Here is an 18,700-nt window from a genome sequence, read left to right on the forward strand (position 1 = left end):
TACAGAAAAATACGTTTTAAATGTCTTGAAAAATCTTCCCCTGAAAATATTGCGTGTAAATATTTCCCCTCTATAAGCCAGGTCCGGTGGCCAAGTGCTGGGTTCCTGGAGGAGCAGGAAGCCTCCGGGGAGGCCACAGTCTGGACAGGACTCAGAAAAGAAGATGCCAGGAGGTGGGAGGGCCACGTGCCCCCCACCTTGGGCTCAGCTACTCAGCTTCCCATGGCCCCATTTGGGCCCTTCAGACAGCAGCCCCTTAGGGAGGCCGGGCCAACAGCAGCCCTTACTGGGGGTCTCCACAACCAGAGAAAGGCTGAGCCAGGTCTCCAGGAGTCCCCTCCCTGAATGTGCAGTTGGGTGGAAGGCGGCAGCCATCCCTGCTCTCCCGGGAATACAAGGAGATGCTGGGGCGGTGGGACACAAAGCTGGGACAAGGTGTGCCCTGTGGGCCCAGCGTCCTGAGAGCTGCTTGGCAGTTTCCTACCTGGGAAGCTCATCTCAAAACTGAGAGCCACAAGAAGTGAAGGGGGAGGACTGGACAGCCAGAAGTCAGCCTCCCCCACGCCACCCGTGGCAGCAGGCCATTACGGACCCCCAGTGCCATCAGCTCCATGGGAAGTGTGGTCACTCCTTCCCATGGCAAGTGTGTCAGCAGGGGGTAGATCTATGCCCAAGGCCGGCTGGCATTCAGGGCACAAGGAGTCAAGAAGCCCGAGGTCCATGGGAGGCGGGCTCAGGGCTCCTCTGCCTTACCTGGGTGTCTCACACCAAAGCCTCACAGGGGAACCAGGCAGTGGGGGACTCCCACTCTGCATCTCCCTCCAACCATCCCCACACCAGGATAACTCAGAGCCTGCCCCCACATGGTACCTGTGGTTTCTAGGTAGCCTGGCCCAGGCCCCAGGGGCCCCTACAGACACCAGCTGGGACCTGCAGAGGGACCGAGTCAGCTGGCAGCCCGCAGGCACAGGGACCTGGGGGTGTGGTCCTCCCTTGGGAGGAGGAAGCCAGAGTGTGCAGGGCAATTTTATTCAGCTGGAAATCCATCCGCATAGGGTCCCTCTCCCTTGGTCCTACCCCTGGCTGGAGAGATCATCAAAGCCGCAGGTGTCCCCCCTCATGCCAGCCGTGTCACGTCACTGTGTACAGCTCATCCCGGTGGTTCTTGCAGATTTCATAGTGGCAGGTGAGCTTCTGGGCGCAGGCCCAGGGCTCGGTGTGCTGGTCCCTTGGCGGCAGCAAGAAGGCTGCGCTCCCTGCCAGCAGCATGTGCCAGATGCTGTGGGTGTAGTAATAGTTTTCGCTGGTCATCATGGAAGTATAGATGGTGAGGGCCAGGGCAGCCAGGGAGAAGCCGGGCAGGAGGTAGAAGACCCAGCGCTGCCAGGAGGGGGGGTAGCAGTGTCGCCGGCGCCCGCAGCGGTACACCTGGGGGAAACCACACGCGCATCTCAGGGCGCGGCCCAGGGCTGCAAGTGTGGGCTGCTTGGAGGGGGTCAAGGGGTGCCAAGCCACACTGGGTCCCTGCGGGTGCCGCTGGCAGCCCTCGGCCGGTGTGGAGAATACAGACCCAGGGACAAGAACATGGACGGAACGCGGGGCCACACTCTGTCCTCGCGGGGTGAGCATGTATGGGGAGCCCATGCTCTTATACCCCAGCTTCCAGGGGAGGGGGTCTGGGCAGGAACCCTGCCTACCCCAGCTCCTTACCCACATGGTAACCATGACCACGATGGCAAAGAGGCAAGGCCCCATCGTGTTCCAGGCGGCCCTGCGGTCCAGCTGCAAGGACATGGCGAAGATCAGAGTGCCCAGCATAAAGAGGACCTGGGCGAAACAAAGAGACGATGGCGGGGTCACGGGAGCCCGAGGCCAGGCTGTCTTCGATGGCACAAGGTCCAGCAGGAGCAGGCGGTGTGGGCCTGCTGGTCATCCCCGTGTCCCCCATCGCCCCCATCACCCCTGCCAGGCCCCCTGCAGAAACTGGCACCCTGTGTCCTGCTCTGCCCAGCTCCCGCACTGCTGGGATCCACTGGTCCCTCGGGTCCCTCCACAGGTGTATTATAATGCAGTTTTTTGTTGTCGTTGTTATGTTTGGCTCTTCTGCACAACCTGTGGGATCTTAGTTCCTCAACCAGGGATCAACCTGGGCCCAGGGTAGTGAAAGCGCAGAGTTTGAAACACTGGGCCACCAGAAAGCTCCCCACAGGGGAGTTTCTGAGGCACGGACTTGTCCAGGGCCTGCATCTCCAGCAGCCAAGCCCCAAAGTGTCCATAGTACAGAGACTCCAGGAACAGAGCCGGGAGCTTCTCGGGGAGGTCTGGTCCAGGTCTGGGGCTCCAGGCCTCCTCTCTGGATGGGGGCCTGGCCTAACCCTGCCCACCACCTCCTTTCCTGGCAGTCTCCGAGCAGCCAGCACAGTCCCTTCACAGCTGGAGGCACCTCTGCCAGTAGGCGACTGGTCAGAACGAGAGGTTTCCGAGGGCAGCGGGAACTCCCTTTCTGGTGTCTCTCTTGACAGGCTGTGCACAGGGGCCTCTGCTCTCCCAGGACCCAGACCGCAGGCATCAAGAGGTCACTCACGTATTTCAGGGACGCCTTCAGCCGGGCCATGCAGAGGACGGTGACCCAGACGGACACTCCAGAGCCCAGGAAGTCGCAGTACTGCAGCGCGTCGTAGTTGAGGATGCAGAGCACAGCGTCGCCCGGCTGATCGCAGGCGTGGTAGAACTGTGGGCCGGGCGGTGAGCGACAGCCCAGGTCCCACCTCCCCCCGCCCCACCCAGGGGAGCGGGCGGGCCTACCGTGGAGAAGAACATGGTGTAGGCGTAGACCGAGGCCTCCAGCAGGAGGCGGCGCTGCGCGGAGATGGCGATGGGGGCCAGGAACACGAGGTTGCTCAGGGTGAGCAGGAGGGTGGCTACCTTCTGCTGGGCCACAGTCTGGGCTGTGCTGTTGTCCGTGCAGCTCCATCCACGCCAGCCTGTGGGCCAACGCGGCGCTGTGGGTGCCGAGGCTGGGCCGGTGGGGCTGGGCCAGGCAGCGGCTGCCCAGGAACCTCAGGGCCTACTCCGTGCCCAGGGCCTTGAGGAGGAAACCCTTCCTCACCGCACAGCGGGTCAGGACAGGTGTGGGCAAACGGAGGCCAGTGTGGGCAGGTGTGAGCAGGGGAAACCAAGGCCAGAAAGCAGTCCCATCTCCGGCGGTGTCTCTGTGAGCCCACACAGGGGTCGGGGGGCACGGCAGGCCGGGGAAGGAGGCGGTGGCCCCCACTCTTCGGGGCGCCCTCCAACCTTGGCCGAGCTGGGGTGGCTGCCAGCAAGAGGCCCAGGGCTGGGGTCCATGGGCACAGGCGCAAGGCGCATCAGGACCGTCCCTACCTGCCCTGCAGCTGCAGCCTGCATACAGGTAGCCGTGTCTACGCAGCAGAAGGCACTGGCCATAGGGTCCGCAGTCGTTCAGGCAAGGCACCAAGTACAAGGTGGTGTCCACGAGGACCGAGGCCTGCACGCACTCCCTGCGAGAAAGGGGCCCCAGGAAGGTGGGCTACAGAGGTCTGCTGGCCAGCCCCTCTCTGGAGCTCCCAGAGGGCCTTGGACACCTGAACTCAGAGTTGAGGCGCCTGGGCCCCGGAGGACTGCAACCACAAGGGGCTCTGCAAGGCCAGGACACCCTCTCCCTGCCCACCTGCCTGGGGCTGGGACCAGCATCCCCGCTTGCATCCGCGCTCTCGGAGCTGCCACAGGAGGAGTGGCTGGGGGAGAGGGGGACCCCGCAGGAGGCAACTGACCCGGCACGGCTGGAGGAAGACAGGTCACCCCCAAACTGGGATGCAGGCAGCCCCATCCACAGTCCTGAGCACAACCACTTGGCCGCCTGCCCCCAAGTTTACTTACTCAGGCCTCTCGGGGCAGAGGACCTGCAAGGAGAGGTACCAGTTGTCTGTCTCTGGGTAGGGGATGCTGAGGTTGGCCGTGGGAGACGAGGCACTCAGGGACAGGGGGTAGCCCTGGAAGAAGGCTGCAGGGAGAGAGTGGGAAGGCCCGGTCAGAGGCGGCCAGATGCCCACCAGTCCCTGGGCTGGACGCGCCTGCCAGTACCTGTGGTGCAGTTGAGCGAAGTGTTGAAGCTGAGGAAGGGCGAGCCGGCGGTCACACAGGCCACCACCGAGGTGTTGTCGGCAATCACGGTCTGGAAGGGAGGCCAAGCAGGGTCAGTCCCCAGCCTCCACCTCACGTTCACCGCTGATACTAGGGGCTATTCTCTGTGGCTCCCACTGGCTTGGGGCTCACCAGGACCTTCCCCTCCGGGCCAAGGGCCCCAGCCTCAGCCCCCTGCCCCCGTGCAGCCCCAGGCCTGCCGACAGGGACCCGCTGCCCCCGGGACAGGCCTCCTGTTTCTCAATTGGCACCTATGCCAGCCCAATGCCCTGCCAGGCTCACTCTGTTGCCAAAAAGGCCATTCCGACCCAATCTCCATGGCAAAGTGGGCACAGGAAGGCCTAAGCAGTCCTTGCAACCCGGGTAGGTCTGAGCCCCAGGCCCTGGGTCCCAATCCTAACCCGACCTCGAGGACCAGGGTACCTGATTGATGTTCACGGAGATGCTGAGGGAGCCCCCACTGTCCATGCCCGTGTTGAGGTACAGTTGCATCACCGAGGGCATGTCCGACTGCACGAGCACCGAGACCCTGTCCAGGGGCCGGAAGCGCACGGACACCACGTCCATGTCTTCCCGCAGGACGGGGAAGCTCCTGAGGCAAAAGGGGCCACTGCCCGCCTCGCCGCTCTGGTCCAGGTCCTGGGTGTTGGGGCTCGGGGGCGGCGGGCCCGTGGAGGCGTTGCTGCTCTGGTTCGGGCTGCTCTGCAGAGGGTGCTGGAGGTTCACAGTCCACGGTCTGCAGGCTGTCAGGACCACAAGGGGCTCAGCGCAGGCAGGCTTGGAGGTGGAGGGGGGCAGAGCAACCTCCCCGCACAGCCCACCTGTGAGGGCAGCCACAGCACTAAACGTCACCAACACGCGGGGCCCCGCCAGGCTCTTGGCCGTCACTTGCAGCCACCGTTCCCAGGGTGGTGAGGGCAGCAGCAGGCGGCAGGCCATGGTGGGGTCGCTACAAGTGAGCACCTTCTGGAAGTTTCCCGGCAGGGTGGCCGAGCCCACAGTGAGGTGCACAGGGCAGCCCAGGCTCCCATTGGACACACAGCCCTGCAGCTCCAGCCGCAGCTCCTGGGTGTGCTTGGGGACGAAGACTCTGCAGCCAAGGGGATACGGCCTCACTTGGGTTCTGCAGCTTCAGCCCACCCCCCGACCCCGTGCTTAAATTCACCCTCCAGGGTGGGGGCCAAGAGCTGGACCCCCCACCTTTTCACCTACCCTGAGGACAGCAGGGCTGCCCACTCCAGCAAGCCTGCACTTACTTGAGGTAGCTGGGCTGGGAGAGGAGGACCAGGGGGAGGGGCACGTCAGGTTCCAGGATGGACATCTCAACCACTCGCACGACCAGCATGTCCGGCTGGAAGATGTAGGCACAGGTGGGAATAAAGTCCTGAGGAAAGAGCAGGGACAGGGAAAGAAGGTGAGGGGGTGCTGGCCCAGAGGGGCGGGGCTGGCCCGGAGCGGGCAGGGTTGGAGCAGATGAGGCGGGGCTGGCCCAGAGGGGCGGGGCTGGCCCGGAGGGGCAGGGATGGACCTAGGGGGCGGGGTTGGAGCAGAAGGGGCGAGGCTGGCCCAGAGGGGCAGGGATGGACCAGGGGCGGGGTTGGAGCGAATGGGGCGGGGCTGGCCCAAAGGGAGTGTGGCTGGCCCTGGGCGGAGAGGTTAGAACAGATGGGGCGGGACTGGCCCAGAGGGGCATGGATGGACTGAGGGTGAGTGACTGGTCCACAGCGGGCGGGGCTGGCCCAAAGAGCCTGGGGTTGGGGGGCAGGGCTGGACAGCAGAGCCCTGAGCAATGTCGGCCCTAAGAAGGCGAACAACAGGGACCTGTCATTCGTGCCCTGAGCGATGCTGCCCCCATCCCCAGAGGGAGTGCCCTTACCTTCACCTCAATCTTATGGGAGGAGGGGGGCAGGTGGGCGGCCACAAACCAGTCCCCAGGTGCTGGGTAGGAGACATTGACGGAGGCGTTGCCCTGCAGCATTTTGAGGAGGAAGGAGGGCTGCACCGAGGTACTGTTGGCGAAGCTGGTGCCCAGTGGGTTGATCACAGGAGGGGCGCCATAGCGGAAATACCTGGAGGCAGGGAGAGCAGGGAGGGCTCAGATGTGGCCCCGGGCGGCTCCAGCAGGCAGGCAACGAGCAGGCTGGCACCTACACGGTGGTCTCCACGTTGTTGCAGGTGGAGCCGCTGCCCTGGGTGACCTGCAGCAGCCAGCGCAGCAGCACCGTGTCCGGGGGCACACGGAAGTGGAAGAGCCGGGCGCTGCCGTACCAGCTGTAGAAGGCCAGCTTCTGCGGGGCCTGGGAAAACTGCTCTGACACCAGCCTGGAGTCTGCAGAGAAGGCACTGTTTGGCGGCCAGGGAGCCCGGGAGCCCTCCCCTGGGGACAAGATGGAGAAAGGCGGAAGGCGGAGGCCCTTCTGCCTAGCCTGGCCTCAGAGAAGCAGCCAGGGGAGCCATGGAGCCCCTGGGATGCCTGGCACACCACCCCCAACCTGGGAAAAGTCACTGTTGCCCCCGATCCCCTGGTGAGGGCTAGGGCTCGGAAGCTTTCACTCAAGAATCACGTTCTAAAAAGAAAAAAAAAAAAGAATCACGTTCTCACCCATGTCTGCACATCCATCTTCCTAACCCCTCCAGCCCTGCCAACAACCTCCAACTCACAGGCTCAGTCCCCCAGATCTCTGCATCCCACCCACCAGGCACCCCCAATCAACAAGTCCCACAGGCCCCAACACCAATCACATGTTGGGTCAACATGAGGTCAAGTGCCTCAGACCTCAGAAGCAGGAAGAGCCCCCTCAGAGGGCTGCACCTCTCCACACTGCTCACAGCCCCCGGGGCCCCCCCACCGCAGCCCTGGCACACCTGGAGCTGAGGGATGGAGGATGAAAGGCACAGGAAGAGGTCAAGGTGGGAGCCCCATCCCTCCTCCCATCTGCCCTGGGCTCTGGAGACCAGGACACACCCCACCTCCCCTGAGTCTCCCCAGTGCTGGGATCCCTGGTCCTGGTTGCAGCGGACAGGGCAGGGCGACCAGGTCCAGAGGGTGGCTGCCTGCTCAGGCCATGATTTGGGGTTTCAGGAAGAGCCGCTGTCCGTCCTCACCCAGACAGGAGGCGAGCAGAGACCCTGTGTGTGTGTTGGGGGGGGCACCCAGGCTGGAGCGGCTGCTTCAGTGGGCACAAGCCTCTGCAGAGTGGCACAGGGACAAAGCAGGAGTTGGCAGCACACAAGCTAGCTGCCTATGCCCCACCCCGGAGCTCCCCAGTCCTGGCAGTGTCTCCCAGCCCCTCACCTCCATGGCTCCTCTCCCCAACACACTCCGCAAGTTGTCACCTGAAGCCCCTCCTGTCACACCAGCCTTTCCAAACCAGCTCTAAAGGTCTCTGGAGACCCCACCCTGGATTAGGAGCCTCCTAGGAGAGTCCATTAACCAGTACAACCTCGTGTCTGGGGCCCACGGCATAACCACCTGCCCCACGAATGGGTAAGAATGCTCTTGGGCCTGCCAAGAACAGGCACACCCAGGCGCTCTGTGTCCAGGGGTGACTAAGGAGGTGCCTGGGCTGCTCAGCAGGAAGCATGGCCCCACCGCCAGCTCAGGCCTCGTTCGCGGAGTGACCTTGACCGTCCCTTCTCCTGCCTGGGCCCAGCTTCCTCTGAGTTGGCCGAGTAGGACAGCACCTCCCTTCAGCTGCCCCTCCCTCCATGGTTAATGGATGTTAAAGTGCTTCAGGAAGAAACACACTGTGAACACAGCAGGGTGAGGCCACCCTCTCCTCCCCCTGCCCCACTGGGAGGGTGGCAGCCCACACCATCCCAGCAGCAAGCCCGGAGGGAGGGGTGGGCCAGGTGAGCAGGTGAGCCAGCCTTCTGACTCCCATGGAAGCACCTTGAAAAGAGATAGTAGCCCACTTACAAAGCCATCTGAGCTCCCAGGAGCCCAGTGTGGGGGACTGGGCAGGGGTAGGCACCACACAGCATAGGCACCAGGCTTTCCAGGTATCTGCTGGTCACCAGGTTCCAACTGTCAGCTCTGGCCTGAGTGCTAAGAGACTAGGAGCCACTGAACTAATATAAACTTTTTCCTGAGGCTGTTGCACCATCCCCCCACTACCACCACCATGGAATCACAGGGCCTTAGAGAAATAGCCAGCCAGCCGCTGAGCACCCAGCTGCTGGATGTGGCCAGACAGGAGAGGTCCAGCTGTGGCATGCAGTCCCCTGGCCTGAGAGGGGCTGGGTCCTCTGGCTCCCCCACCAGCCCTGGACACCTGCAATTCAGTGGTTATAAAGTCTCCTCAGGGTGCACAAGAGATAAGACCTCCCACTCCCCGGGCCACCCAGCCCCTCCCTGCACCCCGACCTCCCTGCCCAAGACGCCCACTCCATTATCTTGGTGAATGTACCAGGCCATTCACACATCTGAGCCAGATGTGGAAGTCACATTTCCAGTATCAGGAAGCACCAGCCACAAGCACACTTGCTCTGCCCACAACCCCCTCCAAGGACACAGGGTTGGGGGTAGGAGAAAGAAAGTCCCTGAGCCTGTCTGGGGACCCTAGTAAGGGGATCCTCTCCCACATCCTCCAAACCAGCACAGGCACCCAGTACAGAGACCCTGCCCACCCAGAGACCCCAGAAGCCAGGATCACACAGAAAGCAGGATCAGTTCAGCAGGCCCGGGAGGGGAGCGGCTGCCCCAGGTTTTCCATCTCCCTTCCAATGACTCCGTACCTAGCCCTGACCCGGGAGAAGGAAGAAAAGGAGAAAGTAGGGGTGGCAGTCCCCAGCAGAGCGCTTTCATCAGGGGCCCGCCTTGGGGAAAGTGCCTTTCGGTTCAAGCTAAGCCAGGCTCAGAAACCAGAGGCACAGCCCTCAGAGAAACAGGAGCTTGGAGGAGCAAGATCTCAGAGAAGGGGGGGGATGGGCTGGGAGCCAGCCCCATGCTGTGCTGGATAAGCTGCCTACCGCCTCCTGGGGCATCTGGGCCCTCCCAGCCCCGCCAGCAAGCCGTCAGAGAGCCCAAGGCCACCGAAGTCAGATAGTTTACTCAGCACCCCCAGGCGCCCAGCAGCACCTTCTGGTCTAGCCGCCCCCTTGGGCCTTCATCACCCAGAGCCGAAGTTCCCAAACAGCACAGAGGTGGCCATTTCTCTGAAGCACTCTGGCCTGTGAGCGCCCTGGGGACCACTGGGAGTCCACCCTCCAACAAGCGAGGCCAGCTGTTGAAGGTGACTGCACTGGGGTAGTGGTCACTGTGGGAGAGGCGGAGCCCTGACACGCACCTGGCTGCGACTCCAGGATCTAAGCAACTTTCTCCAACTCTGCCCCTCTCCCAGGCCAGATGGCGTCCAGGAACCCCACTGCCCAAGGTTTCCTCCTGGGGACTCGCACTCCCACCACAGCCCTTGGAGTCCCAGGAGAGTCCCCCCTGGGCCGCTCAACCTCACCCTGGTGCCCGAAGGTCCTACCCGACCGGAACGCGTTGGGAGGAGGAAGGAAGGGAGGGCTTGCTCCAAGGGGACAGTCTGGCCGAACCTGGCCCTGGGCACAGAGGAGGGGGAGAGGGCGTCCTTTCTTTCCGATCGCTCTCACACTCGGCGCCCTGCAAGGGGGCGCCGTGCGCCCCCAACACGGCGTGGGGACCTGAGGCCTACGTCCCTGCCAGGTGAGCGCACAGGTGCCCCAGGTGAGTCACAATCCCGGACCCGCCCCCCACCTCTGCCCCCCCCCCCCGCGCCCCCGGCAGCGCCCCGGGGATGGCGCCCGCGGGTCCGCGCTCGCTTACCGCTCTTTCTGCCGTCGCCAGCGGCGGCAGGCGGGGACCGAGAGAGCAGCAGCAGCAGCAGCGACATCACCACCGCCACCGCCGCGCCCCCGGTCCCAGTCCCAGCCCCGCGCATGGCTCCGCGCTCGGCCAGGCGCTACCCGGCCAGCGCACCAGGCCGGCCGCCCCCGCCGCCACCCGGGCAGCCACCGCCGCCACTGCGGCCCCCGCCGCCGCCTCTGCCCAGGGCTCCCATCCTCCGGGCCGGTCCCGGCCGCCGGCGCCCCGGGCACTTCCGCCTGTGAGGCCCCGCCCCGCCGGAGTCCGGGCGGAGAGGGGCGCTGGGTGAATAGCTGCGCGCGGGGCGCGCGCGTGGAAGGCGATCGGAAGGAGGATGCGGGACAGACGGGCGACGCGAGCGGTGACATGGGGCGAGGGAGGGTGACACGAGGCGGGGTGCGACGCGGGGCTGGGGGCGTCCTGCGGATCAAGAGGGCGCTCTGGGAAAATGGGTCAGAGGTGGGTCAGGACTGAGCGGGAACGCGGGTCCGCCACTGCGCGCAGAGTAGCGGAGGCGGGGCGGGATGCGGTGGAGGGTCGCGGGACACGGGGGGCGGAGTGGGGGCAGAAGGTGGCGCCGGACCCAGAGGACCACGGGGGTCTTGGTTCTGAGGCAGAAATGGTGCGGCGTGGCTTGGAATGCGCAGGAGATTCGAGGCAGCCGCAGAGCGCCCCACATGTGTCTGGGGGCACCCGGGTCGCTGCGTGGCTGGCTGGGCGCGGCGGGAGATCCGGCCCGCCGGCGGCCGCTCCCGCCTCCCGGATCTAGACTCCCCGGCGGGGCCTCCCCGCGCGCCACACCACAAAGGCGCTACGAGTGTGGGTGAAAAACACTTCCATGGAAAGATGAAGAGGCTCCTGCACATATTTTGTGGACTGTGAAGGTGGCGATTCCTGTCGGTGGTGCGAGTCACTCCTCGCCCTTGACCCCGGGGTCTGTTCCAACAGATTAAGGATTTCAGCGTAAAGAGGAAACGGTGAAGGGACTCCAGAGAACTTAGGGAAACTTTTTTAGCGTCCTGGGGAAGCGAAGACTTTTCTAAATATGACCCAGGAGGCTAGAGGCAAGACTGAGAAATTCAGCTAAATGCAAAATTGCAACAAACTCAAAAAGGAAGCCTCAAAAGGGAGGACACGGACTTGCATCACAAAGAGGCGATCTTACAGAGATTACTAACAATATAGAGTTCCTACAAATAAGAAACACCAGCCGGGAAACTACCAGTACCGCTAAGGAAACCACTGGAGAAGATTCCTGCAAAGGATATGCAAATTTCCCTCCTTAGAGAAATGCAAAATGAAAAGCACCCAAAGGCCTTTTTTCTTTGACCTAACAAATCTGCAAAAAGCTGATTGCGCGCCCAGACTTAGGTTTGCTGAGCCTCTGGGAGCCTCACCCTGCCACCGCTGTGCATTTTCCTGCAGAGATGGTCGCGGAAGCATGAGCTTGCCTGAGTGCAGCCTGCGCCCAGATACCTGTCATGAGGGAAAGAGGCATTTGAATCACGGGTACCCAGATGGAGATGCAAATACTGTGATGGTATAAACACTGATCCAGTGGGCTGAAAATCCAGAAGCTTTCTGTACTGGTTGGAATGGTCTAGCAGGAGGACCGTTAGCAGAAAAAAGGAAAGGGCAGAATAATGTGTTCAGAAAGCTCCACTTTTTGTAGAAAAAAAATTGTTTAATTTGCGTGTCTCAAAGGTAGAAAATGCCTAGAAGCATCCAGCAGTTGGTGCAGGAAGGGAAGCAAGTGGCTGAGGACTGGGAGGAGGGGTTATATCTGTTTGAATTTTTTGAATTTCAGTGTATGTGTGTCTGTATCTGTGTCCTGTGTGTGTGTGTCTGTGTGTTTGTGGATTTCCCGGTCTGGAGGGAGGAGAAGCTGACCGCTGGAGCCCAAAGCCACTGAAGGCTGGGGGGAAGGGAGGGATGAGGCAAGGTGAGGAGGGAGGAGAAAGGCCCAGGTGTGAACTCTTATTTATTCCTCTGGAATCTGGGCAGGCCCTCTTCACCCGGGGCTGCTGGGGACTCCCACGTTCTATTATGGGTTTTGCTGAGCTTTGATTTTAGTGCACTGTACTGACCCAGATCATGCAGGGACAGCAGCTGTGGTTAGCTCTGAGCCCCGAGGACTGTACCATCTGACACCCATCCCTGGGCTCAGCGGCGCCCCAGCGCTACCCGCTCTGAGGGTCACCTCAGTGAGACTCCAGCATCAAGCTCCCCAGCGGGCAGGAGGGAAGGTGTCTGTGCTTCCTTTGAGGTGGGGAGCTGGGGGGCTGGGGAATTTGCAGATGGACCAGAATCGGAGATCTCTGCTAAATAACAAGAGTATAATAGAAAAGGCAAAAAAAAAAAAGAGAGAGAAAAAAAGAAAAGGCCCACCTGGGGGCCTCACTTGAAGATGGAAACAGGCCCTGTGGTAGGAGGTTTCTGTATCCTACCTCACAGTACGTGGGAAATTTGAGGTTATCAACTGTCAAGAATAAAACAATAAAAATATTAAAAGGAACCTAGAATACGTCCCTTAGAATACAGGTATGGGAAAGCCTTTCTTAAGCAAGACAAAGAACTGGGGAACATGAAGAAAAGGTTACTTATTTGACTACATCTTAAAAAATGTTATATGGGACTTCTCTGGTAGTTCAGTGGGTAAGACTCTGCCTGCCAGTGCAGGGGACACAGGTTCCATCCCTGGTCCAGGGAGATCACACATACTGTGGAGCAACTACTGAAGCCCATGTGACCTAGAGCAACAGGAGAAGCCGCTGCAGTGAGAAGCCCAAAGCCGTGCTCCGCGACAGAGAGAAGCCCTCTGCTTGCCGCAACTGGAGAAAGTCCCTGTGGAGCAACAAACGCCTGGCACAGCCAAAAAATTTAAAAAACAGATTCATTTAAAAAGCGTTATGTAACTGTAAAATGGGTAAAAGGAAAAAGGATGCACGTCATCGAGCCAAGTGGAAGGAATCATGTGCTGTGCAAGTGATAAGAGGTGAACCCAATTGAGATAGAAAGGGAATCCACACACTGAAGAAAAGAGCCCAGAAGGAAAGAAGACACTGGAAACACCCTGCACCCTGGCAATCACCAGAAGATGAGAAAGATGCAGCTGGTCCACTAGCAGGCTCACGGACCACAAGGGAAGACAAGACACCTTGTCCTCTCTCGGGCAAGGGAGTGGGCAACTTGCCCTCTGTGGCTGCACTAAGAGCTGCTCCTGAAGGCGTCGGTGGCAACACTGAAATGTCCTGGAAATGGGGACCCGCACTGGCCACAGCCACAGAGGTGTGTGCAATTGTGGACCCTTGGGGCTCTGTGAGGGGATGGTGCATAGACGAAGACCTGGATATCTTAGGAATTCTCACATGGTTTTCCCACAGCTGGGTTTTCCTTGCTGTGCACGGGCTTTCTGCAGTTGCGGAGCCTGGGCTTAGTGGCTCCACAGCCTGTAGGATCTTCCCAGACCAGGGATGGAACCTGCGTCCCCTGCATTGGTTTTATGGACCGAATTGCTGGATACAGCCCATTTCCAGGCTGGAACACCCTCAGCTGGCCCTCGCCAGCTCCATGAGTGTGCGCTGAGTGGACGGCTGCCTGCCCGCCCGCTCGCCCAGGGAAAGGCGTATTTCCCACAAAGGAGAGAAAGAAAGCACTGCCCGCCCCTCCTGCAGCCCCCCGCCTGCCTCATCTCTCAGGTCTCCCCTCCGTCCTTCCTCCCCGGTTAGCCCAGGCCAGCAGTGCTGCCATCCTGGGCCCAGTGCCAGCCACCAGCTGGCCTCGCTCCCACCGTGGCCCTTCCAGTTGAGGTGGGTGCTCAGCCCTGGGCACACTGGGAAAGGCTGGGGCCCTCAGTACCCCCGCCCCTGCTCCCCCACCCTCCCCAGTTCAGCCTAGGCTCCTCCTGTGTGCCAGGCCCAGGCTGGAAAGAATTCCCTGCTCTACAGACGGAGTGTCCTGTCAGCTCAACCCGCTGCAGGCTTCCTCGGACAGGGAGCGGAGTGTCCCCATGTGGGCGGGGCCGGGATGCAGGTGGTTTCTCTTCCTCCCAGTGCCCCCACGTGTCACCATGAACTAGACCAGGGCACCCAGACACGCGGGGGCCTGAAGAAGGAATTCATAGGGCCTTGACTCCATCTGAGGCCTGTCCGTGCTGATCGTGCTCGGTCACCTCTCCAGTGGACTCTGAACTCTCTGCTTAGTGCCTGTGGGAACGACAATGGAAAGATAAGACCCCCTCCAGACAGGGAAACCTTGAAGATTGTATCCAGGTTATTCATCACCTAAGAGAAAACAGACACTAATCACCCCTGCCTCCGGACAGTATCTATCAGAATGTAACCACAGGCTTATCGGTTATTAACTGGTTGGAATGTAACCACGGGCTTATTGAGTATTAACTGTTTGAACACATAACACGTGAATGATGGGGTTATTGGGATTGTATTTACCCTTCCTTTGTAAGCCTCAAGGGATTTGTGGTGGTGGGTTTGGACACGTACACATGGGGTATAAAAGATTTTCACAAATGCTGGTCCGGGTCCTTGGCTAAGAGGAGACTCTGCCTTGGGCCTGCCGGTGTAATAAACTGCACTCCACTATCTGCATTGTCCTTCTGAGTGAGTTTGTTTCCCAGAAAGCGTGGCTATAACATTTGGTGCATTGGCCGGGAAACTCCTCACTTTGAGGCCACCCCGAGGCTTTATAGTGTGAATCTCCTAGAGGGGGGGAAGGCGCCTCGCCCCTCTGGAAGGAGTCTGCTGCTCAACGCCTGGACCTTTCATGTTAGCAGGTAGTGGATGGCAGCAGGGGAACTGAACGCTCAGGTGAGGAGGAACCCACCCAGCAGGGTGGAAGAGGGGGCCTGATCCCCTGGGAGGGACTAGAAGGAGCAGGGACCCACAGGAGCCTGGAATAGGCAGGCGGCGATTGCTTGGTACACAGGTCGACGAGTGTGCTAGGGTTTAGGAAGAAAATTTGTGAAGGTCATTCAGGAGGTGTGTCCACGCCGTCTCGGGGAAAATTACTACCAAGCGATCACCAGGGGATTTTTAGGATAGGAAACTGGTCCTTGTATGCTCATATTCTGCCCTCCCCCAGGAGGTGTCCCGTCTGCTGTGAAATTCTTGACCCCCTCGGAATTGTTAGGCTAGAAGGAGGCAGATACAGAAGTGAGTATGGGGAATTCCCTTGTGGTCCAGTGGCTAAGACTCTATGCTCCTGATACAGGGGGGCTGGGTTCGATCCCTGGTTAGGGAGCTGGATCCCACATGCCACAACTAAGACTCTATGCAGCCAAATAAATAAAAATAAATGTTTAAAAAAAAAAAAAGTGAGTATGAATTGGCTTTTCCGGAGATGGCCTGGGACATGGGATATTTAACCCATCTGTGTTTTCATCCGCACCTGATCAAGCCCACCAAGGCAGAATGGACTTTAAGGGAGAAACCGTCTTGGACCATGTGATGTTCTGGTTCGGCTGTGCTGACTAGCGGGTGAAGACATGCCGATCCCCCTTCTCCCTCTGGGATATGGCAGGTAAGGCTCTTCTCACCCCAATTAGGAAGGAGGCAGAACGGCAATTTAAGTGTCACTGAGTGGAAATATCAGAAGTACATAGGGTACTGAGAACTTTGTAGACAGAATGAAAAGGAAAAGTAGAAGAAGGTCTGAGAAGGTAAGCAAGATGGGGGGAAGTGAATCTAAGGCAACTGTATTGAAGTGCATGATTAAAAATAAGAAGGGATTAGGAGGAGACTATGGGGTGAAGATGAAGCCTAACCACCTCCACATACTCTGTGAGGTCGAATGGCCCCCTATGGGAGTAGGATGGCCACCAGAGAACACCATGAACTCAAAAATAGTGGAAGCAGTCTATACAGTAGTCACAGGAGAGCCAGGACACCTGGATCAATATCCATCTATTGACTCATGGCTAGGGTTAGCTTGAGACCCTCCTACTTGGACAAGGTTCTGTATCCAGAAGGGAAAGGGAAAAACATTAATGGCACAAAAATTAACTGATGATAAAAAAGGAAATTCTACAGGATTTGGACGGGGATGACCTGACCCCTCCACCATGTTGGATAATGACGCGCCTGCCTCCCAGTGCTTCACCAGGACTGGAGGCCGCCTTAATGCCCGATCCAGGGCCAGGTGAAGTTCCTCCAGCCGGCGCTGCACTTCCGCCAGCTCTCCCGGAAGTCGTAGAGCCGCCGTTTTGGCAGGCTCCGCTCCCAGTGACGGAAGCCTCTGGCCAACACTTCCAGAATCTGGCCCGCCCAAGCTATACCTGCCTCTCCCAAGTCACAGCCCATCTTTGCCTTTGAATGAGAAGATCGAGTCGGGAGCACCAAACAACAGCTCATCTGGACTCCCCCACAAGGGTTTAAAAACTTCCCAGCCATCTTTGGGGAAGCCTTGGCTTCTGACCTGGACTCATTCCATCTGGAAGAGTATGGATGTCGGCTCCTACAATACGGGGATGACCTGCTGCTGGCTGCCTGAGACCAAGGAAAAATGCTGGAAAGGGACAAATGCACTGTTCCAGCTGTTGATGGAAGCAGGTTACCCGGTGTCAAAGAAGAAGGCACAGATCTACAAAGAGGAGGTAAGATATCTGGGTTTTGTTTTAAAGAAGGGCTCAAGGTTCCAGACCCTAATTGGGTCCTATATACTGATGGCACTAGCCTGATAAAACAAGGACAACGGCTGTCAGGTTAGCCAAAGCGGAAGGGGCCATCAAGACTGAAAAGGGATGGTGGGAATTGCCAAGTGGCAAATTATTGGTACTGGAGGAGCTGGCACACACTCTGGTAAGCCAAACACACCAAGCGACCCACCTAGGCCATGCTGCCTGCTCACAGGTTAATGCTGCCTCTCGGGGATTCAGACAAAAACCTCCGGGTATTTAGCTGAAAGACACACTGCCCCTTGAACACCTGGGAGTGGACTTCACTGAAATAAAACCTCACCGACACTACTGTTACCTGCTGGTCATGGTATGTACATTCCCGAGATGGGTAAAAGCTTCTCCTACCTGGACTGAAAGAACATCAGAAATAGCCCGGTGCCTGCTTAGGGAAATAGTTCCCAGATTTGGATTTCCTACCAGCATTGGATCAGGCAACGGCCCAGCTTTTGTAGCTGATTTAGTACAACAAGTAAGCAAAACTTTAAACATCAAATGGAAACTGCACACTGCATATAGGCCCAGAGTTCTGAGATGGTGGAATTAACCAACCACACACTTAAAGAGACTCTCCAAGTGGATCAGAGAGACTGAGTGCTCCTGGGTGGACTTGCTTCCGATGGCTCTGCTCAGACTCAGGATGACCCCACAGTCCCAAGGCTATTCTCCATACGAAATTGTGTATGGGAGGCCTCCTCCCATAATAAAACAGGTGTCAACAAGTTTGCCTCAGGTAAGGGGGGATAGGATTTCACAGCAGATGGAACTGGGTAAGGTAATAAATCGGGTAACTAAGTTTGTACAAAAAAGGGTGCCGTTCCCCCTTGGGGAACAGATTCATGAGTTTACACTTGGTGACCAAGTATGGGTCAAAGATTGGAAACATGATTTGCTAGCCCTTTGGTGAAAGGGCCCTTATGTTATTCTAACTACCCCTACTGCAGTTAAAGTTGCAGGTATTGTCCCTTGATCCATCATATGAGGGTAAAGAGAGCATACCACACAGACTCAGAAAACGCTGAGTGGACTGCACAGAGGGACCACATTGATCCTCAAGAGACTAAGACCATCCTCAAGAAGAAGGAAAAGAAGATCCCGGACGAGCCCCTTCAGGATGAAGCCGCACAATCAACTCCTGCTGCTTGGCCTCATCAACATGATTTTGAATTTAACTTCTGTCTCAACTCAGGACAACATTTTCACCTCATGGGCACATTCCTACGTGGACTTCCACAACACCTCCAACTGCTGGGTACGTGGGGCTATGCCTCTGTCTGTGATGGATGGACTTCCTTGGTGGGTGTCACCGCTCCGCCAAGGAGATTTTAACCACTCTGCTCTTTTCTGGGATGACAAAGAGACTTTCCTCTCTCTTGTCAATCATAACCTCTCCTTGCTCTCTTGGTGTAAGGCCTACAGTCAATTGACTCAGGTCATGGGGTTACGTTTGATATAAATGCCAGTGTAACAAAAGCCTAACCTACAACAAGCCCCAGTAAATCTACCTTATTTACATGCTAGGTGGACAAGATCTGTTTCAATGGTATGAGTATATTGCTGCCTTTTTTGTACCCTCTATAGGGACAACAAATATATTATGATTAAAGTAGAAATCTTGACTAATTTCACAAACAGGCCCTCCTAGATAAAACAGAAGCCATCCAAGCCTTAAATGAAGAGCAAATCTAAATGAAAAAAGCAGTAATTCATAATAAAATGGCTTTGGACATACAGCTGCTCAAAGAGGGACCTGTACTATAATTAAGGTTGAATGTTGTGTATACATTCCTGACTTATCTGACAATGTATCGACTACTTTAGATGACATGAAAAATCAGGTAAAAACAAGTCAAATGAAAACATTCCTTTCTGGACTTCGGTCCTATCGGGTGAAGGGCGATTGGTGGAAAACTATATTTACCACTGTTATAGTTGCCTTGATAGTTCTGCTTTGTGGACCCTGAATTTTACAATATATTATGAACTTTGTAACCGGAAGGTTGATGTCATTCTCCCTA

At 58.2% G+C, this 18,700-nt stretch overlaps 1 protein-coding gene across 6 annotated transcripts in view; it reads right to left on the reverse strand.

The window, feature by feature from the left end:
* PGAP6 (post-glycosylphosphatidylinositol attachment to proteins 6) overlaps window positions 1-18,700 on the reverse strand; it is a 27,719-nt gene continuing 9,019 nt past the window's right edge. The window contains exons 1-14 of one of the 6 annotated variants that reach the window (XM_043456497.1): window positions 9,953-10,093; window positions 9,636-9,708; window positions 6,313-6,490; window positions 6,038-6,230; window positions 5,418-5,545; window positions 4,983-5,251; window positions 4,585-4,904; window positions 4,102-4,192; window positions 3,898-4,021; window positions 3,382-3,518; window positions 2,806-2,984; window positions 2,585-2,731; window positions 1,711-1,827; window positions 1,014-1,428 (exon numbers count right to left, since the gene is read on the reverse strand). In XM_043456497.1, the coding sequence (XP_043312432.1) occupies window positions 1,132-1,428; window positions 1,711-1,827; window positions 2,585-2,731; window positions 2,806-2,984; window positions 3,382-3,518; window positions 3,898-4,021; window positions 4,102-4,192; window positions 4,585-4,904; window positions 4,983-5,251; window positions 5,418-5,545; window positions 6,038-6,139 (1,911 nt within the window). In that variant the 5' untranslated portion in view covers window positions 6,140-6,230; window positions 6,313-6,490; window positions 9,636-9,708; window positions 9,953-10,093 and the 3' untranslated portion in view covers window positions 1,014-1,131. Of the gene's footprint in view, window positions 1,429-1,710; window positions 1,828-2,584; window positions 2,732-2,805; window positions 2,985-3,381; window positions 3,519-3,897; window positions 4,022-4,101; window positions 4,193-4,584; window positions 4,905-4,982; window positions 5,252-5,417; window positions 5,546-6,037; window positions 6,231-6,312; window positions 6,491-9,614; window positions 9,709-9,952; window positions 10,375-18,700 lie in introns of those variants that run through there. The other 5 variants (XM_043456496.1, XM_043456495.1, XM_043456493.1 and 2 more) reach the window with 5 other exon arrangements.

Source organism: Cervus canadensis, chromosome 32, assembly GCF_019320065.1.
Source record: "Cervus canadensis isolate Bull #8, Minnesota chromosome 32, ASM1932006v1, whole genome shotgun sequence".
Lineage (NCBI taxonomy): Eukaryota > Metazoa > Chordata > Mammalia > Artiodactyla > Cervidae > Cervus > Cervus canadensis.